Here is a 24132-nt window from a genome sequence, read left to right as displayed (position 1 = left end):
GCTTTTAAAAGTAGGGCGAGGCAGATCTTTATAGCTGGTTTGACAAACTGAAAGCCCTGAAGATGTTCAGTGAAATCCTCCCAGTTTGGAAGAACTTATCTGCTCAGACAGTTGAAATAAAGACAGCCAAGTATTACTGACAACATTCAAATATATACATAAAATACTTTATGAGACTTTATCAGGGACAGAAATCAATTCATATCGCTGTCCCGAGTGTTTTCACCGTCTATCAAGTTTAATGAAGATGGAGAAAGGCATTCGATGTCTGACATTAAACACAATAAATGAGAAACAAGAAAATAAATATAACACAAGATAAAGGTTAACACAATACACAATAAGTTAAAAGAAAATTTGAAAAACAAATTCCATGTTCAAGTGTGTCAAAGAAGTGAGGTAGATGTAATTTATATTTTCCAACATACAGAATATGTTAAAGTGTATGATAATATGAGATAAGATACAACTTTATTCATCCCGAAGGAAGTTATTGTGCCAGAATTTCACTAAGATTGCAACAGAAGAAAAAGCAATAAAATAAAACTATAAACATATATAACAATACAATAACAATCATCAAGTGTGAAGCGATAATACTGACACCATCGTAAAATAGAGCACAACAGTAACAAAAGTAAGGTAAATAAATAAAGTCAAACAATCAACTAAAATAGAAACAGATTAAATAGAAGAACAAAAAATATGAAGTGTATGAGAATTCTTTAAATGTTAATATGAAGAAAAGAAAGGTGTATAAATGTTATGATCAGATTAATGTGAATGAATACAAACAGCGGGAACTCCTGAGAAGTGCTCGTTACATGTTACTGTATGTGACACTTCCTGTTTCTTACTGTACAGCACCGTGAGAGAGATTCGCGTTGCATTGTGGGAGATACAAATACAGCGCAGGAAAAAAAAAGAGAAAAAAAAGAAGGGGGACAGCGGGGGGAAGCACAAAGGAATGAAAAAACAAAGCACCTCGGGAAAAAAAAGCAAAAACGTTGAACTTCCACCTGTTGTGATGTTTGGGCGGCTTTCGCAGGCGGACAAACTGCCTGAGAAGCGCGAGGAATGTGAGCGATCGGAGCAGAAAGCGGCAGGGGCGCAAATCGCACATCGCTGCTTTTTGTGAGTGAGTGTGTGTGTGTGTGTGAGTGAGTGTGTGTGTGTGTGTATGTGAGTGTCAGCTGAGCTGTTCGCATCCAGAGGCCCTGTCGACATCACGGGCTTCATCTCCAGAAGGTAAAGCCCCTCCTTCGTTAGATAACCGTTACCGTGGACGTGTAATACGGCTACCTAGTTGTGCAAGTATCGATGAAAGGAAACTTCATCACCAACTGTTAGTGCTCGTGTTGTTGTGTCTGCCAGTGCTAGCTTGGTAGCTAACGGCTGTTTTTTTTAGCAGTTGCGTCGACGTTTCCAGGGTTATCCGCGGCCAAACCGGAAATGTGGCTAATTCGGCTTCAAAATAAAAGGGGGTATTTTATTGAATATTTTTTTTGACTTTATTTATTGTCATTTTTAGTTGTTTGTATAGTAGTGGTTACATAAGATAAGATAATCCTTTATTTACAGGAGTACACTAGAATATAGTATCGTGCAAACAAGATACGTAGTAAAAAAACAAGTTCATAACAAGTATTATAAATAAGTAACAATCATAAAACAATAATAATAAAACAGTAAAGAATATAATATAAGTAATAATAATAAAACAGTAATAATAATGAAAAGTAAACAATATTAAATAAGTAAAAAAGTAAATAAATCCACAATAACTAAAATATGATATATAGAGACAGAATCATTGTTGTGTTGCACGGTGTACATTTACGTGTCACTAAAGTGGAAAAGAGAGTATATACTCCCCCGAATAATTAGAACAATAATGAGAACAAAACCAGTCAGAGTGGCAGATAATTATAAGTCGAATTAAAATTTTGGATACCGCTCAAATTTATGGCGAATACAACAACTATTCTGTCAACATATATCATATTTTTAGTTATAGTTTAGTTATTGTGGATTTCCCCCGCTCTTTTATTTTGACAGTTCAATTCGGATGTGCTTCTCATCTCCTCGCGGGAGACTTGACAGGCCAGCTTGTTAAAGCTAGTGTTCGCCAAACTGTGATTGTTGTTGCAGACATTCGTCCGTTCAGCGTGTTCTTTACACCAGACTGTTGCCCTCCATGTCTTAAACACACACGGCCTCTCTGCTCGTTGTGAGCCTCTGTTGTCAGCTCGTGCTGACTTGTTTACGTGATGTAAACATAGTAAAAGTAGCGAGAGGCGGAAGGCCACGCCTCCTTTTCCCCCCATCGCCATCATGAGTGTTCTTCTTTTATTGTTTTGTGTTTGAGTAGTTTGTTTCTGTTCTTGCTGACTCTTAAGTCACGTAGTCATTGATCAATATGTTGATCCGTAAGTATATAAATATATGTATAAATATTAACGAGTTAATAAGCTTATTTAGTCTAAATCATAGAAGACAAACTAAATCAACAGATCCTCACGTTTGAGAAGCTACACAATAAGGTTCTTATTTTTCTTGATGTCATTAAAATAGTCGATTCATTCATGTATGGCTCTATAACCACTATAGTTCTATATATTTATTGTATATAAGCAATATAAATACTATATAATATATGTGCTATAATGTGTATCCAACAGCTCAGTCTGATTAAATTGTATTTTTTTACGGTTTGATTATTTATTGTACATGTTTTGTTCCCGACTGATGTCTCTTGTAGGACTCTCCACTTTGCTGCACATTTCCCCGCTGTGGGATTCAATTAAATGTTATCTTATCTTATTCGAGCCACCACATGTCCTTCAAGGTTTATCTTCAACGAGGCATTTGACCAAGTTCTAGACACTAATTCGCGGAAAAGATAAAGCCGTACATTTTGTTTTCACACGGTGAACTTTAATCTCTCGACTCCCGTCCCTGTTTGCTGGTCCGGACCAGGATCTCTCCTGTTGCACCTCTGCAGCCCAGCTGTGCACCTCGCGTTGCCTTCACTGGGCCAGCGTCGACGGGAGTATTTCCCTGTGCTTTGTGTCTGTGCGGGTGAAGGGGAGCAGCGCTCTGCTCTCCCTGCGAGAGCCCCCTTCACTTGAGCTTTTGTTTGATGGAAAATCTCATGCCTCAGAGGATCCACATGTCTCGCAGACAGCTGCTGAGCATCCTGTAGTGCACTGGCCTCCACATGGGTCTGGCTCGCATCGCTGCGCATCTGCTGTGATTGTTACGTAACTTGGCATTTTGTCCCCGTGCTCCCTATCACCCCCCCTCTTACCTCGCCTTCCTCTCTGAGAGGACCTCAGCGGTTTCCTCTACCTAAACCCAGTCTCCCACAATGCACTTGCCTGGTTTTTTATGACATCTCCTTTTGTCTTTGTACTTATTGATTTCTAACGGTTCAGTGAGGGTCCACTGTGACATTTCACACCCGATTCTTTTACTTCCACGGCTGAGTTTATTTTAGTGAGGTGTTCGTTATACAAAGACATTCGTGCTATATGCAAACTATAATGACGTAAAGTAACTGACACCAGGCGGCAACCTCCGGTTCTGACAAGTGAAGCCAAAGCTTCAAGTGTTCAACCTGCATTCTCTCTAGTGACCACCAGGGGGCACGGCGAGGATGACGAAAGGTATCGTGATATACGTCAATCAATCTGACGCATATCACTGTTAGAGCAACACATGTTCTACAACATGTAACAGCATTGATTTTACATTTACCAGTTTCATGTAGATTACAGTTGGATCCTTTTTGAGCTTAAAAAGTCACAAGATATTATTTCAATTCAAGGAGTCTCTGGTGTCAAGCAGATGAATCTGTTATTTTATTGTCAAAGTAGATTGTTTTTAAAGTTGGTCCTGCACTCAAGGGCGCTGACAAAATAATCATCCAATCAAATGAGACTTTGGTCATTTGAAACTATTTCAACGTTTGTGGATCGTAGACGTAGTCATGAGGCAACCTCCGGTTCTGAAGAGTGAAGTCGATGCTTCGTGTGTTAAAGCTGCATTCTCTCTAGTGTCCACCAGGGGGCGACTCCTCTGGTTGTATAGAAGTCTATAGAAAATGACTCTACTTCTCTCTTGATTTATTCCCTCAGTAAACATTGTAAACATGAGTTTATGTCTCAATCTCTAGTTTCAAGTCTTCTTCAATACAGCATGATGTTCATTGAGTACATTATGGTCCATTTAGATCAGTCCAAATATGGTAACTTTCATTTATTGGTTGCAAAAAGCCAAGATGGCGACGGCCAAATCGACGAACTCATCAGTCCACAAACCAACGAGTGACGTCACGATGACTACGTCCACTTCTTATTTACAGTCACTGTTTGACACACAGAACAAGAAACCCGAACAAAAATATGGATATTTGGCGCTACAGTTAATGAAAACAGTTCATGGAGTTTATCTTTTGTAAACTGAATGTTTTTTCCTCTCCATCTCTCTGCAGGAGGCCTTTCCTGAAGACAGTCCTAAACTGACTCCAACATGGGGGTCAAAACCTTCACCCACAGCTCGACCTCCCACAGCCAGGAGATGCTGGAGAAGCTCAACGCTTTACGCAACCAGGGCCACCTCTGCGACGTCACCATCCGGGTCCAGGACAAGCTCTTCCTGGCCCACAAAGTGGTCCTGGCCTGCTGCAGCGAGTTCTTTCGCTCCAAGCTGGTGGGCCGGCCCGAGGAGGAGGACAAGTTTGTGCTGGACCTCCATCACGTGACCGTCAGCGGCTTCGCCCCTCTGTTGGAATACGCCTACACCTCCACCCTCTCCATCAGCACGGAGAACATCATCGACGTCCTGGCGGCCGCGAGCTACATGCAGATGTTTGCCGTCGCCAGCACGTGTTCGGAGTTCATGAAGTCGAGTATCTTGTGGAGCCCGGGCAGCAGCAACAACAACATCGCGGCAGACAAGCCGCACGAATCGGCGCCGGAGAGCGCCTCGTCAAACTGTGCCCTGACGCCGCTGGACGGCAGCGTGTCGCCGGTGTCGTCCGACTGCAGCGTGATGGAGAGGAACGTCCCGATATGCCGCGAATCGCGACGGAAACGCAAAAACTTCGCGACGATGGCGTCGCCCGAGAGTCCGCTCAAATGCACGACGCAGATGGTCATCACCTCCCCTCAGATCCCCAACCCGTCCCCGTCGTTCTCGGACGGAACGGCCCAGCCCGTGGAGTCCTCCCTGGCCTTCCCGTGGACGTTCCCGTTCGGTATCGACCGGAGGTTCCACTCGGACAAATCGAAGCTCCCGGAGAGCCCCCGCTGTTTGGAGCAGGGCGCCGCGGGGACCTCGGAGGTGGCGGTCGGCCGGCGGCTCAGCGACTTCCTGACGTGCGAGAGCTCCAAGGCGATGTCGTCGCCGGTGCCGGCAGAGGACGTGAGGGTGAAGGTGGAGCGGCTCAGCGACGAGGAGGTCCAGGAGGCGTCCTCGCAGCCGGTCAGCGCCTCCCAGAGCTCGCTGAGTGACCAGCAGACGGTGCCGGGGAGCGAACAGGTCCACGAGGAGCTCCTCATCAGCCCACAGTCCTCCTCCATAGGTGAGGGCTCTTCTGCTTTCCTAAATCTGTCACAGCATTTAGAGTTGACCACTGAACACCGACCCTGAAGGTTGTCCAATCGTAGCTTAGCAAGCAACGTGTTTCCTGCGTAGAGATTAACGATCGTTCATTGGTGGAAAACACTTCCGAGCTGCTGTCGTTTGTAACAGCTAGAGAAGGGTTAGTATACAGTGTGTGTGTGTATATATATATATATATATATATATATATATATATACTCTACACATGTGTACAGCTCCTTCACTACCAGAGTCTCTCTGTGCGTTGAACACTAAGTCAGTAGAGATGATGTCAGAAGAGCAGAAGGAGAAACATCATGAAGGACTTGGACACCAACAGGTTTATATGAACAGATGTCTTTTAGAGAAGCTGCTTGAAGGACTGAAGGAGGTCCAACGAGTCCTCCGCCGGTTACTGTAACCAGAGTATGAACGGCTGCATGTGAACAGGAATATTAACGTGTAAACAGCTTACTGAGAATATTGTCTTCTTCAGAATAAGTGGAATATTTGTTTCATGTAAACGAGCGGCCTTTCCTCCCACAAGAGCTTCATTTGTTCTCAGTGGAAAGTTTTATTGTCTGGCGGCCCGAATGCTGTTTGAAAAAGCCGTTTCTGTCCTGCTATGAATAAAAAGAAAATGGAAACACTTGCAGGTTTTTTTCCTAAACTGTCGACTATCAGACAGTGAAGAGGAATGTAGCGGCATCAATCTCTAAATATGGGATTAACCCTCAAAGCCCACAGTCCGACCTGCTCTCAGGCTGCGTTCTGCAGTCAGGTGTTCAGCTGCCACACGAGTAACGAGCGTCCTCCTCCTCTCAGGGTCGATGGATGAGGGCGTGTCGGAGGGCTTGCCGTCGATGCAGAGCGCCTCGAACACCGAAGGACACGGCGAGGATGACGAAAGGTATCGTGATTTGTTCCGACTTGCAGCAAGGCAAGTCACGAGCAGTAGAGAACAGATAGACAAACCTCACAGCCGGATGTCTGAGCCGCTCCTGTGTGGATCATGAATGCAGGCGTCATGATGTCATGAAGTGATGTCACGGGGGATGACGGCTGTGTGTATTGTAAAAGCCTCCAGACACTAACATGACTGGAAATCTATGAACGTCAATCAATCTGACGCATATCACTGTTAGAGCAACACATGTTCTACAACATGTAACAGCATTGATTTTACATTTACCAGTTTCATGTAGATTACAGTTGGATCCTTTTTGAGCTTAAAAAGTCACAAGATATTCAATTCAAGGAGTCTCTGGTGTCAAGCAGATGAATCTGTTATTTTAATGTCAAAGTAGATTGTTTTTAAAGTTGGTCCTGCACTCAAGGGCGCTGACAAAATAATCATCCAATCAAATGAGACTTTGGTCATTTGAAACTATTTCAACGTTTGTGGATCGTAGACGTAGTCATGAGGCAACCTCCGGTTCTGAAGAGTGAAGTCAAAGCTTCATGTGTTAAAGCTGCATTCTCTCTAGTGTCCACCAGGGGGCGACTCCTCTGGTTGTATAGAAGTCTATGAGGAAATGACTCTACTTCTCTCTTGATTTATTACCTCAGTAAACATTGTAAACATGAGTTTATGTCTCAGTCTCTAGTTTCAAGTCTTCTTCAAAACAGCATGATGCTAATTTAGTAAATTATTATTATTTAGTAATTTCCTCTGTGTGTTTCAGGCTAGAAGGTATTCAGTATCCGTACCACCTCTACATCAGCCCCTCAGCCCGGCCCGGAACCAACGGCCCCGACCGGCCCTTCCAGTGCCCGACCTGCGGAGTCAGATTCACGCGCATCCAAAACCTGAAGCAGCACATGCTCATTCACTCCGGTACGTGAGACGGGAAGTATTGATCTCGGGATACTTTTGGAAATGTAACATCTCTTACGTCTCTTAGTTTTAAGTCAGAAACACTAAAGGTAGTAAGAGTCCACCTCCTCTGGTCCCACCACAGTCCACCTCCTCTGGTCCCACCACAGTCCACCTCCTCTGGTCCCAACCAGAGTCCTCCTCCTCTGGTCCCACCACAGTCCACCTCCTCTGGTCCAAACAGAGTCCACCTCCTCTGGTTCCAACCAGAGTCCTCCTCCTCTGGTCCCAACCAGAGTCCTCCTCCTCTGGTCCCACCACAGTCCACCTCCTCTGGTTCCAACCAGAGTCCTCCTCCTCTGGTTCCAACCAGAGTCCTCCTCCTCTGGTCCCACCACAGTCCACCTCCTCTGGTCCCAACCACAGTCCACCTCCTCTGGTCCCAACCAGAGTCCTCCTCCTCTGGTCCCACCACAGTCCACCTCCTCTGGTCCCACCACAGTCCACCTCCTCTGGTTCCAACCAGAGTCCTCCTCCTCTGGTTCCAACCAGAGTCCTCCTCCTCTGGTCCCACCACAGTCCACCTCCTCTGGTCCCAACCACAGTCCACCTCCTCTGGTCCCAACCAGAGTCCTCCTCCTCTGGTCCCAACCACAGTCCACCTCCTCTGGTTCCAACCAGAGTCCTCCTCCTCTGGTTCCAACCAGAGTCCTCCTCCTCTGGTCCCACCACAGTCCACCTCCTCTGGTTCCAACCAGAGTCCTCCTCCTCTGGTCCCAACCACAGTCCTCCTCCTCTGGTCCCAAGCAGAGTCCACCTCCTCTGGTCCCAACCAGAGTCCACCTCCTCTGGTCCCAACCAGAGTCCTCCTCCTCTGGTCCCAAGCAGAGTCCTCCTCTTCTGGTCCCAACCAGAGTCCTCCTCCTCTGGTCCAAACAGAGTCCACCTCCTCTGGTCCCAAGCAGAGTCCACCTCCTCTGGTCCAAACAGAGTCTACCTCCTCTGGTCCCAAACAGAGTCCACCTCCTCTGGTCCCAAACAGAGTCCACCTCCTCTGGTCCAAACAGAGTCCACCTCCTCTGGTCCAAACAGAGTCCACCTCCTCTGGTCCAAACAGAGTCCACCTCCTCTGGTCCCAACCAGAGTCCACCTCCACTATGGATCCATGTCTCTGTGAAGATGTGGGCTCAACAGTCACCGACCTCCCGCTGCTTTCATCCATCGTATGTTTCTGAGACCAAACATCAGACAGCCAGGATGCATGCTGGGTAGTTGAGTAGCCTCAGGTGCTAGCTGGGTTAGCTTAGCTTCAATGTGGGCTCTCTTCTCTGGGGCAGTTTGGTGGTGTTTGGTCCAATAGGCCACGCCTCCTCTTCAGATGTTGATGAGTTTATTCTGTCATATGACATGTGATGAACTCACAGCTCACCGTTGTGTTTCTTCTCCTCCTCCCTCAGGCATTAAGCCTTTCCAGTGTGACCGCTGTGGGAAAAAGTTCACACGGGCCTACTCCCTAAAGATGCATCGGCTGAAGCACGAAGGTAAACGCTGTTTCCGGTGCCAGATTTGTAGCGCCACATTCACGTCCTTCGGTGAATATAAGCACCACATGAGGGTCTCCCGACACATAATCCGCAAGCCGCGGATTTACGAGTGCAAAACGTGCGGGGCCATGTTCACCAACTCTGGCAATTTAATTGTACACCTGAGGAGTCTGAACCACGAGGCGTCCGAACTAGCAAACTACTTCCAGAGCAGGTGAGGAGTCCGAGGGCGCTGACACCCCCCCACCCCCACCCCATCACTCACTCAGAATCAGAGAATATCTTCAGCTCAGATTCTAATACCTGTGGTTCATTTCTTTTCTGACATTAATTGTGTAGAATTGTTTTTGAGGTGATTTGAATGCACAGATCAAGTGTACCTGCAGTATGTCACTGTGTTCATTGGGGAGCTTTTATCTAACCTAAAGGGAAAGTTTGACTCTTTTATCCCAAGAGTTAGATGAGACGACTGACACCACTCTCAGATCTGTGATGTGACTATGTAGCGGGAGCTAGTCGCTTAGCTTAGCTTAGCATTAAGTCTGGAAACGGAGGGTGGGGCCAGAACAAAGTGCCTACGAGCTCCTCTGAAGCGGATCACTGATTTATACGTTGTGTCCGGTTTGTCAAATCCGTCAGCAGCGGTGTAAACCGGGGGGGGGGGGGGGTTATGGGCCGGACTGTTTCTCAGCTGAGACCGGTTGCCAGGTTGATGGTAAAGTTGCGGTAATTTAGCAGGAAACCTCACTGACATAACAAAAAAAAGTCAAAACAAAGATAACACATAAACTATTTATTTTTAGCGCGCCTTCCGACTTTGACGCCCCAAAAATGTTTTTGTACGAACGAGATTCGTGTTAATTCGTGAGCTTTAAAGATGCTGGTGGGCATATTTTGTCACCTTCGGACGAAGCTAGGCGAGCTAGTTACCCGTTTACCAGTCTTTATGCTAAGCTAACTAGCGTCGTATTCACCATACAGACATGAGTGATATCAATCTTCTCCAACTCTTGAACCGGAGACGGCAAACACCTCAAGTCTTTCTTGGATTGTGAAGTGGTGACGAAGAGATCAAGCAGTTTCTATTCAGTGAGTTGAATCCCAATAATAGATCACAGTACAGTGTTCTGAAACTCACTTTATACTTGAGAGGATCGAGCACACTTGCATCACTTTGTTTCTCTGCGAGTGTCGTTTGACCAGCAGCTCGGCCCACAGAAGCCTCGTGAAAGTCAGAACACGGTGTCTTCGTAAAGTGTTGTTTTTTATTCCCCAGACTTTTCCACTTCTTAATCACCTCAAGGCCTCACAGGTCGGCGGGACTCAAACGCTCCATTGACTCCTTAGAAAGTTTAGAGTAGAAAAGTCTTCGCCTGAGATCATAACGGTGGAAAATATTGTCTGGCGAAGTCCAGTCGAGCCTCTTAACTCCCGTCCTCCGCCTTCACATACAGAGATGTGTTGACTACGTATTCTTCACATTCGGCTGTCGTCTGCGCTGCAGACTTCACTCCACTTCAACTGTTTATCTTGGGTCCTGAGCTCTTCATTCCCTTTGATCGAAGTGCTCGTTAAGCTGCAGGATGAATCTAGTTCACCACCGTGTGACACTCGCACTAGAGCGCCTCTGACAGGAATATGAAGGCTATTGTCTCATGAACTGGGTATTGTTATTATCACCACATATAGTAGAAACATCCACTATAACACGCTAATTACACTTCAATGATCACAGAAGAACTGTGCTCAAGATACAATAATAAAGTAAAGAATCTGATAATATTAGTAAAAAAATTCAAATGTATAAAAACCCTTAAAACAAGTATGAGAAATGTAATTACTTCATTAAAAGCAACAATTTGAAACTCATTTCTTCCTAAAGTCCCAACAGAAGGTTCTGGTCTTATTCGTGATGAGTTTGTTCCAAACCTTTGGATCTGATCAGTTATTGGCCTTTAAATTGTCCCGAACAGAAACGATTGTGAGAATATCTGCAGACACATTCCTGTTGATCGACTCAACAATAAATCCCAGAGTGGCGTCATGTCGTCAGGCTGAGACTTCTCATTGATGTGAACATTTTGTTGGTCTGTTCTGGTGGTTTTAAGGTCAACGACATCACTTCCTGTTTGGAGGCAAATATTCCTGAAAGACAAAGAACGTCACACTTTGAATGTATTTTTTTATCAGAGCTCTTTGTGTATAACAACTTGTTCAGGATGCAACGTGTATATCTTGTATCTTTGTGGGAAAATCGCTGATATCACATTGAATGTAAAAAGTGTCAAAGTAGCAGATGAAAGGCCGTTGAACTCCTCCGGTTCTCCTTCGTCTCCGCAGTGATTTCCTCGTGCCCGACTACCTGAGCCAGGTCCAGGAGGAGGAGGAGGCGCTGGGGGTCCAGTATGAGTTAGAGGAGGAGGAGCACCACCCGGTCTACCCGGGCAGCACCTCCGCCGCCGTCAACGCCGCCGCCGCCTCGTCATCCTCCTCCTGCTCCGTCCAGATGCCCGTCATCTCCCAGGTCTCCTCCTCCACCCAGAACTGCGAAAGTTCCCCCGGCTTCCTCTCGCCCGAGCCCCTGCTGGACCCCCTGGAAGCCCCAGCCTCCCTCAAGATGGACGGCGACCAGACGGCCGCCGCGACGGGGGAGACCAAGATGGACGACGGCGATGGCGGCGTGGGAGGCAGTTCCCCGGAGGTGTTTGAAGAGCAGCAGCAGCAGCAGCAGCAGCAGCAGCAGCATGGTGCCCAGACCAAGGAGCTGGCTTCCATCACCATCGAGTGATCCAAGCCTTCTACTTGGCCCCGCGTCTCATTCTGCAGTCATGTCATTCGGGGAATATCCGCTTGGCGGCTATAAAAAGGGACGAGTTGGGACACGTTCGGAAGCAAAGCTCCTCTCGAAGACGCCGCCACGATGATGATGCACTTATTTACGTTTCACGTTCTAAAACCAAATCCAGCAAAAAGTAAAATGATCATTTTATCTTCTGAAATGATTTCCCCCTCAAACTTGTGAGCAGAATTCTTGAAGAATCAAGTATTAGGAAGTTCTTTGTGTTTCTCTTGTTTCCCATGTGACGTGAATGCAGCACTAGCTAAAGTCGTTTTACTGTCTTTTGCCGACCTGAGGTCCGTTGAATCTGAAGAGCCTCGCCCTGCTTCTGGAAAGTGCCTGAAGAGTTCCCGTTTTAACGAAGACCTCTTGACTTTGCCGACGGCGACAAATCAAGTCTTTGCAAACTGAGCTGAAGAAAGAAAGAAGAAGAAAGAAGTCCGTAGTATTTCATTTGTAGTGATGCAGCTTGTTTGTTTGAGACTGTTACTCCTTCAGTGCCGTCGCTGTAGGCAACCTGTTCAGTGTCAATATTATCTCGATTGCAATAGCTCGTACTGTAGTTTTACTATTTGAATGCTGTGTATGTTGGGTGTTGTGACAGTATGACATGTCAGGTGTGTGTATGTGCTTTTATTTTTCTTTTAATCTATATGAACACAGTACATTTCATTTTTTAAGTGTTTAAAAAAGAACTTGAAATTATATTGAGAGTATTCCCTTGAAGATGTTTGTGCAGTATATCATTTTTTTCTCGCCTTTTTAAATTTTTATGGTGAACGCTGTTGTGAAATGAAACCTTGCGTCTCCAAAACGGCTAATTTAGTTTATTTTAAGCTTTTGTTTCAAAGTCCAACAAGTAAATGACAATAAAAGAAAATGTAAAAAAAATTACCAAAAATGTAAAAAATTTGGAGTAACAAGGTTTTCTCACGACTGCGGTTAAATTCACGAATGTGCTCCTAAGACACGATAATGTAGCAGCGCTTATCACATGGTTTCTGCATTGGAGGCAGCTTGTGTTCTGAATATTTAAATGGAGTTCTTGCTTCATCGCTGATATTCTGAGAGAACGATTGTCTTTTTTGAAAACGTAAACCAAGAATATTAAGTTACACGTGTAGAATACTGCTGGATCGACCGGCGGTATTCTGTTTGATTTACGTAATTTGTCACAAAGGGAGAAAAAAAAAACACATTGTGTAAAAGTCCACGAGTAAAATTTAATTAAAATAAAAAGTAACAATGTCTGCAGACCAGAGGAAGCAGGAAGTGATGCAAACAGATGATGAATGCTGTCTGTGATGGCCAGTTTACAGGTGGGGGCTGTTGTTTTTGGGGGGGGGGGGGGGGGGTGCGTGTGATAACGTTGCTAAGCAACAGGAGCACGCTGACGAGCGAATGCAAAATACTGTGAGTTGAATCATTATAAATGATGAATATATATATATATATATATTGTGTAAAGAAGAGAGCTTATCATTTGAACTGATTGAGCTCAGTTCGGGCTTTTAGAAGTCACTCGTTTCATTTCCTTCGTTGGTCTTTGTTTCAGTGCAGACCTCCGGCTCCTGTGACGGCTGTGACGGTGTAGTTGGGACATAGTTGTGCCTGTATTTCCAAGGAGTTAATGACACCCGTGGTAATAACCCATGAGTTGAATGCTACTGACTGTGACTGGGCGTGTTGTTTATCGTTCGCTTCCTGTCGCCCCCCCCCACACACACACACACACTTTAAAAGTAGTCCAAACAGCCGCCATTAAGGATCATCACAGCAGGATGTAAGACCTCACATACAGGGTTGATTGTAAATGTAAAGATGAATATCACGCTGTGATGACGGCCTCAATATTCCCCCGATCAATGAAAGTCACTGAGCGCTGTCTTAGCAGCAGCTTGAGTCACCCCGAGTCAAAGGTCACCCCGAGTCAAAGGTTTTGCCCTTTTTTTCATTTATTTTGTATCCGGGTAGAAATGGTACAGGACCAAATGTTCTCTATCTCATTAGGGATTTGCCATGGCAATCAGTAATCGCACATAATAAAAGAGAGATAATCGTTCTTTAAGTGCTCCATGCTATTTAGCAGAAAGGGGGTGCTGCTGTCTTCACCCTGAAAAACAAAAACACACACACAGGACACGATGTTGTGCATTGAAGAGGCTAGCCTTAGTAAACGGACCTATACACTCTAGTTTGCACAATATCAAGATGAAAAAACAAATGAAAGGAAGTTTTCTATTCTCCATTTATACGTGATTGCTTGTCATCATGTCGTGTTGTCTGTATCCAAACAACTCTTTTATAATGAAATATGCTGCTGTATTGTTGAAAAACGCAAAAGTGCCCAAAATATTTTTGTGACCCGATGGTTGTGCAATAAATGGACAGGTGTCGTTTTTTAAAAAGATTTCATTTAGTCTTTGGAATGGTGAATTATACATATATATACATATATATATATATTAAAAACAACAATGTATAATTGAGTTTAAATGTGAGTGAAGGTGAATGAAAGAGGCGAGGACCCCGTTTGATCTGTGAAACGAGGAACAAAGCTCGGATATCAAACGGCGGTTTGTCTCTGGAGCTGCATCTTCTCATCGCGTGTGAAGTGAGAGAGCATGTCTTCAGTTGCTTCTGTCACGGCCTTATTAGTCGACGGTTCTTCATCCAGCGTATGTTCAGCATGCCCTCTTCTGTCTGTACATTTATCCCTTCTTTTTCTATCAATGTGCAATGTTTTTTGTTTCTTTTCTAATCTCTGATTATATACAGGACATGCCTTCTCAATGTACACTTGATGTTGTATATGTGTTCCAGTCCTTCTGCTTTATTTAAAAGAAAGGAAAATACAAGATAAAACACATGGTAGCTCTTCATAACGGAATACATACATACATACATATATATATATATATATATTTTTTTTTTTTTTTTTTTTTTTTTGGTGACTTTTTTGCATTATGGTTGCTGTTTCATGGCATCTTTGGATATTCTTGTTAAATGTGAATAGAACAGCTTCGTGTGGGAGTACGGGGGCCTTAGTAGTCTTCACTTTGTGACTGTCTGCAGTGTGTGTGTATATATATATATATATATATACAGTATATATACACTCATACTATGTTGCATATTCTTTATACTGTAGGCTACTTGATTACAACCTGCTTTGAGACAGATGTTGTATTTTGTGTCTTTGATACTGTATTTAAACTGTAGTTTGGAGAAACTGTGCAAAACATCCCCGATAGTAATGCAACCTGCACATTGTATCGGGAGAAGTGACGTTTGTGGTGTTGAGTGTTTTAACTGGATCATATTCCACAGTTGGCTGTTTAAAAACTGACAAGACCACTCTGTATTTTAGAGCTCATGGTTGTTTGCTAGTGTTCTGGCTTTGCAGTCCTGTTATTAAAAAAAAAGTATGAAATGTAAATAAAAAAGAAAAACCTATGTCGAAATACGTCTAAACACTTGTCTGAATTCGTTTTTTTTGAGTTCACTGAACAATCTTTTTTGGTAACACATACCTTAACATTGTTAATTGTTGTATATGTATATATATATATATATATATATATACACATGTTAATACATTGTACGTGTTGTAAAACACATTTAGTTACATAAATACTAACTCGTCGACTGCTGACGGAGAAACAGAAACATACGTTGTGTTGTGTTTCAGACGTCAATCAGACAACACCGTTACCGTTAGCTCGGCTGAAGGCTAGCGGGCCTTTGAGCGTGATTATTACGTGAAGTATACTGTTAAATGGGGAATGAACTTCATCGTTCAAATTGTTAACATTGTCGTCTTCACTGGCCCTGTGAGGAGTTATGTTGCCAGGTCAGTATTTAACATTCATGTCAGATAAAACACATCGGGTAAAGACAACGTTACATTTGGAACATAGCTAAGTTAGCTAGCTAGCAAGCCAAGCGAACGACCATGTTGGTGACGTACATTGTACATTGCTCCGGTTCACATTTTTCCCAAAATATACCGGAAGAGGAGGGACTTCCCCTCTCTATTCAATGTGCGCAAGGCAGACAGATTCGGTAGCGCTGCCTTTTTTCACAATTCATATATTTCAATATTTGTTATTTTACATTTGGAATTCATTTTTGGATTTAGAATGTCCGTTGAAAGACCTACAGTCCACCAATGGAGACGTACCAGTGTTTCAGAGATGCACAGATGCTCAGTGTGGCTCCGATCTATTCTTGTAACTTGGCGTTCCCAGTAAAATTTTAACTTCAGAACTATAAGGAACAGCAGGTTTATCAGCCCACAGCATCGGATGCCATTATGTAGGTCAGCACCGCTGTCTTTCTAGGAAAACAAAGGCATCGACGGCAAAACGTAAAAAATATGTTTACCACTAATCCTGTACTTTCAACAGTGAACAACCTCGAGCCATCCATCTGTTTCTTCTTCATCTGCATTTCTGTTGGTGGAATTTGAGTTCTTCGTCTGATTTGATGACACTCGGCTGCCAGAGCGAACTCCTGTGTTTCTCTTTCATATATAACAAAACAAAAAAAACTCCAGAGTCATTGTCTCCATAAACAGAGACGGCATCAGTGCCTGTGTGGCTGAGGAGTTCATATGGAATGTGTTTAGAACAGAGAAGGCTGTCAAGAACAGGCTGCATTGATGGGATCAACATTTATAAATCAAAAGAGATGTTACACAATCACCTTTAAAAAAGGTCCTTCCCAAGCATGCATGTTGTAGTTCAGACATGCAGCGTAGCGATATCTGAACTATTTAAAACACCGGCGCATGAAAGAAGTCAGGACGAGTCTGAATTATTTGATACAGTAAGATTCTAGTGAAGACTTGTGAAGAAATTTGTGTGTCCACCATGAAAAAGGATCCTATTTGACTTCCCATTAGCATTGTTTTTGTGCTAAGCGACACAGAATAATGGATTTGTCTATTTCAAGACCTGCCATAACACGAGGCTCAACTTTGATGCAGGAGAGCAACTCTTCCCATCTTGTCTTAGACCTGCAATCAACATTAACTTACAATATGTTTACAATGTTTACTGAGGTAATAAATCAAGAGAGAAGTAGAGTCATTTCCTCATAGACTTCTATACAACCAGAGGAGTCGCCCCCTGGTGGACACTAGAGAGAATGCAGCTTTAACACTTGAAGCTTTGACTTCACTCGGTTGAACCGGAGGCCTGGCTTTAATCTACAATAAATTAGGTTTCCCCAAAGCAGCTCCAAGACGAGGCACATCCTGAAAGTCTACGGTATTTTCAACTTGATCGCACCGAAATATCTGAAATGACCACAATCTCTGCAGCGTCGAGTAATGTGTTGAAGTGACGTGTCGGCATATTGACAACAATGTACCCTGGCAACAAAACTTAGACTTAGATTCAGTCAAAACATGGTTGGGCTTTAAATAAGTAGTTCAACTTAGGTGTAAGCAACAAAATCACTCAGTCAGGTTTAGTTGAAACGTCACAAATGCAACTTCATAATAACTCAACAACGCTTTGGGACACGAACACTGGTCTCCTGGTTGAAAGTCCTGTGTTTGTTTGACCCATTGACCCTCCTTCTCCACCGTTGTTCGAGGTCTTTGTCGATGTTCATGCTGCGTCACTAGCTCGTTGCATCTACTACACGGATACGTTTAGTACGTGTCCACCAGGAAAATGGATCCTAATTGACTTGGCGTTGTCTTCGTGGTGCCGTTGCGTCATTTTAACACATTACGTGCCACTACCATGTGATTTGCTGTTTTACGATGCATGAATTAGCAGCTAGCAGACTTTTGTGAGTAAGTTAGTTAGTTTTCCTCACTCATAGCTCTCATTAAAGTCATTGCATCTCCCGAATGAATGGAGACGTTTCCTCACTTCTGACCGATTAATCCAAATATGATCAAATATATTGCTTTTTTAAAAGCAGCATTTATCTCAAAAATGACTATTAAGGGATCTTTAGTTGAAAGAGCATTGTTAACATGTCAGGTCTGGTTTTAAGTCTGTGTTTCGTGACCAACTGTTTTTTATTGTATGACTGGAACTCTTGGTGAAGAGGACAGAAATCGCTGGATGACTCTGAAGCTGATCTGTTCCATTTCACAGAGCCAGATTTCTGTTGATTTTGGCCTCTGGTAGGACTGTCGACTCATCAGAGAAACTTCTCCGTTGTCAAATTAAGAGCACAGAATTTTTTTATGAAATATATAAAAGAAATATATTCCTATAGGCCCTTGCCGTCCTTGCAGTGTTCCGTATTGTTGATAGAAGAAATCTCAGAACAGCTGCAAGCGAGTTGTTAATTATAAAGGCCAATACAGAGGTTCATCCTTGAGAACTCTGATGGAACTCACCCCTTCACCCTCTGCATGCATTGCCTCCATTACACCCCCCCCCCCCCCTGTTGCGTAACTCTAGGGCTCTTATTTTGTTCCTTGTAAACTTTTACTGGAGAGCCAAAAATGTGTTTGCAGATGTGTTCATGACTTGTTTACATTTCGAAGCTTATCGGTTGGACGTGCACGGCCGGAGGGGGACTTTTGGACAAAACTGGAGACAGCAGTTTGTGAGCGAGAGAGAGAGAGAGAGAGAGAGAGAGAGAGAGAGAGAGAGAGAGAGAGAGAGAGAGAGAGAGAGATAATGCTGCGGTGAGGCCTCGCTGCCAGGAAAAATAAAACACACTGCATGACTAATACACGTGTCATACATTCCCAATCAATGGAGGGGTTGGATTCAACGGAATATTCCACAAATCACATCCCTGCCAGATTCATTTTGCTTTTTGTACCCACGAAAAAAAAATACTAGTCAGGACATTCAAACGCCTTTCAAGAAGTGACCCCGTGGACCTGCCGGCCCATTCTCGTGGCTGATGTTGTGCAACAAAAGTGAATACATTCTGTTCCAGGATTCGGGGGGACGGCGATGACAGGAGTAAAGTATATTGACCACGCTGATTTCTTCCCCTTGTTTTTTTCCACAGCTCAGCTCATGTCTGTCCACCAGCAGCTCCACTGTACCACATACCTGCTGATAGAGGCAGTGAGGGAATCACTTCATCCCGTATTATGTCGGTTTTCTAACGTGCTTCTTAGACCTTTTATTCGCTGATTCTTTCCACTACGGCTCAGAAATGAATCTGCTCTCTAGTGTGGGAAGAAAAGCCTCGTCTCAGCCAGACGAGGAACAGCCAGCCTTCATTCCAGTGTAAATTCCTTCGGATCACGTGACGTCCTCCGCAGCGCGTGGACGGAGGAAGGAAGAGGAGGTAAACATGTGAGAGGGCTGTCCGAAAGGGCCTGGAGCTAACAGCTCACACCTTGTTCCCGTTGCTCCACATCGCATTTATGGCTTTTTAATGACGGAAAATCGTTGTTTTCTACATCCCATTATTGTGATGCCACTGGATCGGCCATCCCTTGGGGAGAAATGTTGAAAGAATGGTGCAATCACAAATGTCAAACACATATACGAACCAGATGGCAACTTTCGGTTCTGAAAAATAAAGCCAAAGCTTCATGTGTTAAAGCTGCATTCTCGCTAGTGTCCACCAGGGGGCGACTCCTCTGGTTGTATAGACCATAAAGCAGGGGATGCTTTAGGGGCGGGGCTACACAGTGATTGACAGGTCTCTACCAGAGACGTATACGGCGTCTCTATGTCACTCCTCAGTCCAGATATGCTCACTTCCTGTTCACTGATTGCTAAAACGGTTTCCGCTCGCCTCTTATGTTGCCTTTCAGTTAATAATAAGTTTGTTTGCTTGGTTGTGTGCATCTCAGTCTGTTGTCATGGCCGTGCGGCCCGGTTTGTGACAATGGCGACGGCCAAAACGCTGAACTCGAGGCTTCAAAACGTCAGTCCACAAACCAATGAGTGACATCACGATGACGACGTCCACACTTATGCAGTCTATGATACTAATATAAAAAGTTTTAATTCAATGTGCAAATTGCTGTAAGGTGTGCAAAATGCTTGTAAATATAATTCAGAAGTTAATGTGGGAATAATCTGCCCAGCTGCTTCGTTACATTCATTCATCATTCAAGTTAAATGCTTCTTGTTTTATTTCACATCACTTTTATTTCTACCTTTGTGTGTTTTCTTGCCAGTTTAGACGTCTGCCCTGATTAATGTCAGCTGTCCCTCATTAGCCCTGCACTCAGCTCACCTCCTGCTCACCTGTTCTCACTTCCCCAATCAGTCACTCACTACCAGTCCACTGCCTTTGTTCTCCTTGTGTCCAGTGTTCAAGCCCTTCTTCCGAGAGTCTTGTTGTCTTAGTGTCTACTTTTTACCGTGCTAAATGCTTTTGTTCATTTCTTTTTTTCAATAAATCATTGAACTCTTCCTGCTGCGTCTAAATCTGTTGATCTGTGTTTGGTTCCAACCCACAGACTGTATATAAGAAGTGGACACAGTCATCGTGATGTCACTCGTTGGTTTGTAGATGTTATGAAGTTTAGAGTTTGGCATTTTGGTCGTCTCCTTCTTGGCTTTCTTACAACCAGTGAACAGGAAGTGACCACATCTGGACTGAGGAGGAGTGACGTGGAGCCGCTGTAGCCCCGCCCTAAAGCATCCCCTGCTTTATGGTCTGTGTGACTCTAAATGGACCATAATGTACTAAATGAACATCATGCTGTATTGAAGAAGACTTGAAACTAGAGATTGAGACATAAACTCATGTTTACAATGTTTACTGAGGTAATAAATCAAGAGAGAAGTAGAGTCATTTTCTATAGACTTCTATACAACCAGAGGAGTCGCCCCCTGGTGGACACTAGAGAGAATGCAGCTTTAACACATGAAGCGTTGACTTCACATTTCAGAACTGGAGATAGTCCTGAAGTATTTATAGGAGTGAACCGGCTTGACACCCTCCCCCATGGATGAATACAGGGTACTGAGGAGGTTTAATCCTGCGGAAGTCCACGATCAGATCCTTCGTCTTGGTAATGTTCAGAGTAAACAGGAAGCAGGAGGGGACAGTCCCCTGGGGGGCCGTTTAGCTCATCAAAGTTCTATCCAAGTGTGCAAACTGTGGCCTGCTGGTCAGGTGATGTGCTACCCACGTGGAGAGTTTACCTGCATGGCCCTGAGCTCGTCTCCAAACATCAGAGGTTGCATCATGTTCGGAGCACTGGAGGCCCAGGACATCGCTCTCAGGAGGGCTCTCTGATTGGTCACATTGTCCCCTGGCCCACATTAACATTACACCAGCCAAAACAAAGCTCTCGCCGTATAATTCTCATTGCATCAGTTTAATTTCTGCACCTCAAACGTCAGATTGACAAAAAAGCCAAACACCATATTCTCTGAGGATCATATGCCTGATTAAAAACTAAGGTCATGCTTTCCCTGCAGAACGCCTCGTATTGTTGTTGCAGTGTGTCTGATCGTGATGTTCCAGACACTTCCCTTTTGCCATTTTAAATAATTTATCAGTTTTTTTCTCTGCAATTAAGTCATTACTGTGATGTTTTTGTTTTGCATTGCCCATCAATCAAGCAGTGTGTCAGCTCTGTGATGCCCTTTTTGTAGCCAAGTATGCCGAGAAATGATGTTCCATTTTCATAATCCCGCACCTCAGGGTTTACGATCATTGCCAACACAGGAAGCAGTGTGCCATTTATGTAGCGAGGCAGAGAGCGAGGCCCAACCCCGTTCTTCACACCTGGGTTTTTAGGGCAAGCGTCCACGAGGGTTTAGTTCTGTCTCACTCTCAAGTCCTTGAGTGTTTGAATCTCTCTCGCAGGCATTTTGAGCCCTTTATTAACACTTTACGTAAGTCCGCATTTTTGCAAACTTTGCCTCTGGGAATTACCCACAATTCATAGCAATGTGACGTCAAACACAGGGTTGTCAGTGACCAAAAAAAAGGTAAAAAGAGGACAGCATATTTTTAATTTACATGGAAACATTAAGGATATAGGACAGGCGGCAACCTCCGGTTCTGCCGAGTGAAGCCGTTAAATGTCTTAAAAGCTGCATTCTCTCTAGTGTCCACCAGGGGGCGACTCCTCTGGTTGTATAGAAGTCTATAGAAAATGACTCTACTTCTCTCTTGATTTATTACCTCAGTAAACATTGTAAACATGAGTTCATGGTCTCAATCTCCAGTTTCAAGTCTTCTTCAATACAGCATGATGTTCATTCAGTACATTATTAGAGAGAATGCGGCTTAAGACACTTTAGCATTGGCTTCGCTCGGCAGACCCAGAAGTTGCCACCTGGTTTGCGTCCTTTCAGACTTCTTGGCGATGCTGCGCATGGCGTGGTTATGTTTGTTTGGTCGTTGCACCAGTTTGTTCAAGACTGAAGTAACAAAATCTGGATGTATTGCCATGACTCATGGTTCCCAGAGGATGAAAACCACTGATTTTGGTGACCATAATCTTCCGATTCTTAAATATTTTTGTCGCATGATCTTAGCCATACCTTCATCAAAGTCTATTTGCTATAACAAATATTTTGGTTGCTGTTTGGGTGGATTTCTGCTGCTTGTAATTTGCGTCTCTGTAGGCAGAAATCTTTCCCTGTGAGCTGTCATTACTGCTCACGCAAACTATACAAGCTATTCTCCTCTGTTTACTCCAAACAGAAGCACATGGCCCACAGTGGGACTTATACTTTCTACAAGCAAGGAAAGACAAGATGGCTTGTATTTGCGGCGGTCAACGTAAAAGCTACTGTTGAGTGATAGTAAGTGGTAAAACATTCATTTGTATGAAAATGTTTTGACTCGAAAAATCTATTTCAGATACTGTTTCCAAATTTATCCGGCCACCTGTCTATCCTGAGGCCAGGAGCACATTTTTCCGAAATATCAGCGAGCCATCCAGTCAGTTGCATAACATAAATCAACCTTTGCTGCATGTCTTTATCACGGTACAGCACGGTTACCACCGTGACGACCTATTTAACTCCTGCGTAGGTGGCTTCCTGCCCTGAGACTATGATTTATATGAAAGGAGTGCGGCCTCTCGCACAGAAGCAGAGAAGTCCTGCTGTGTGACTGCTGCCCGCATGCACGCCGCATATTTCTGCTTGAACTCAACACATATTTCTTGTTTTAAAAGAATCAATGTGAAGCGGCTCAGCGTGGTCCCGCCGCTGTAATTGACCCGTACGATCGGGGGCCGTGCTGCAAGGCTTTCTGTGACTCTCAGGGTTTGGACTGTTGTTTTTTCTGGAAAATAGTTCCATGTGTTTCAGTGTTTTTACATAAGTTTTTTGCAGACAGGAGCAGTTAGTCTTCAGCATTAACCCTGCAGTGTTTAGTCTCAGCAGAAGATGTGTGTCATTGGATGATTGCAGCAGTCTCCTGTGATTGAACAACAGCTTGTTCTGGGTCCCTGCAGCTCTCTCACTGACCACTGTTTTCCATTTCAAACAGTTTTCATTTCAAACCAATGTGTATGTTTGCTTTCTGTGGAATTGAGTGATAACACCTTCTAAGAAAGACAGAAGCTTGAGTTTTACATTGTGTGGTGACAGATCAAATGAATACATTTCATCTCCACTGTGTCACCGTTTGGTTTGTGGACTGATGTTTTTAAAGCTGCACTTATCAATATTTTTTATTTTAATATGGATCACAGACTGGGTTTTCCGGTCCACAACTTAGCAGGCAGCTTTTTATTTATTTATTCATTTATTTTGTGAAAATACTCTATATAGCTTATGCAAAACATGCACAGCAACAAACAAAGCCAATAACCAAAGTTAGCTAGCTGGTGAACATATTTACGCATTTAACAGCGAAAGGTATTTTGTTCTGGAAGAGGCGGAGCTAAAACAGCTAAAAACAAAGTGAATATTGGACATTCACCAAGTAGCCAGACACACGACTGCATATTAATGCTGATGTTTGCTGGTGAGCTGAAGTGTAATTAAGCCACTGCTTGCTGACACATTTACCATATCTGCTTTATAGTGAGATAAGATGTCAATGTTGAGGTTTCAACTAGTTCCACTGCCTCTAAGTGGCCTGAAAAAATGATTTAATTGTGCCTAATGCAGCAGGCGGCAACCTCGATTTCCATAAAGTGAAGCCAAAGCTTCATGTGTTAAAGCTGCATTCTCTCTAGTGTCCACCAGGGGGCGACTCCTCTGGTTGTATAGAAGTCTATAGAAAATGACTCTACTTCTCTCTTGATTTATTACCTCAGTAAACATTGTAAACATGAGTTTATGTCTCAATCTCTAGTTTCAAGTCTTCTTCAATACAGCATGATGTTCATTTAGTACATTATGGTCCATTTAGAGTCAAACAGACCATAAAGCAGGGGACGCTTTAGGGCGGTTTAC

At 43.9% G+C, this 24132-nt stretch overlaps 1 protein-coding gene across 3 annotated transcripts; it reads left to right on the top strand.

Moving 5' to 3' along the window:
* The first annotated feature begins 925 nt into the window (after window positions 1-925).
* On the top strand, window positions 926-13119 carry zbtb44 (zinc finger and BTB domain containing 44). 3 transcript variants are annotated; one of them, XM_079271781.1, is made up of 6 exons: window positions 926-1134; window positions 4496-5587; window positions 6433-6517; window positions 7293-7444; window positions 8881-9181; window positions 11308-13119. In XM_079271781.1, the coding sequence occupies exons 2-6, from the start codon at window positions 4534-4536 to the stop codon at window positions 11753-11755; spliced, it is 2040 nt and encodes a 679-aa protein (XP_079127907.1). In that variant the 5' UTR covers window positions 926-1134; window positions 4496-4533; the 3' UTR covers window positions 11756-13119. The 3 variants fall into 3 exon arrangements, with proteins under 3 accessions (XP_079127907.1, XP_079127906.1, XP_079127908.1); XM_079271780.1 differs by having other exon boundaries at window positions 926-1248; XM_079271782.1 differs by having other exon boundaries at window positions 926-1248; window positions 8881-8964; window positions 11308-11391.
* The last annotated feature ends 11013 nt before the right edge of the window (window positions 13120-24132 follow it).

Source organism: Melanostigma gelatinosum (assembly GCF_949748355.1).
Source record: "Melanostigma gelatinosum genome assembly, chromosome: 7".
In the NCBI taxonomy this organism is placed as follows: domain Eukaryota; kingdom Metazoa; phylum Chordata; class Actinopteri; order Perciformes; family Zoarcidae; genus Melanostigma; species Melanostigma gelatinosum.
Note: the sequence above shows the minus strand (reverse complement) of the source record. Positions and strands in the feature narration are given on the sequence as shown.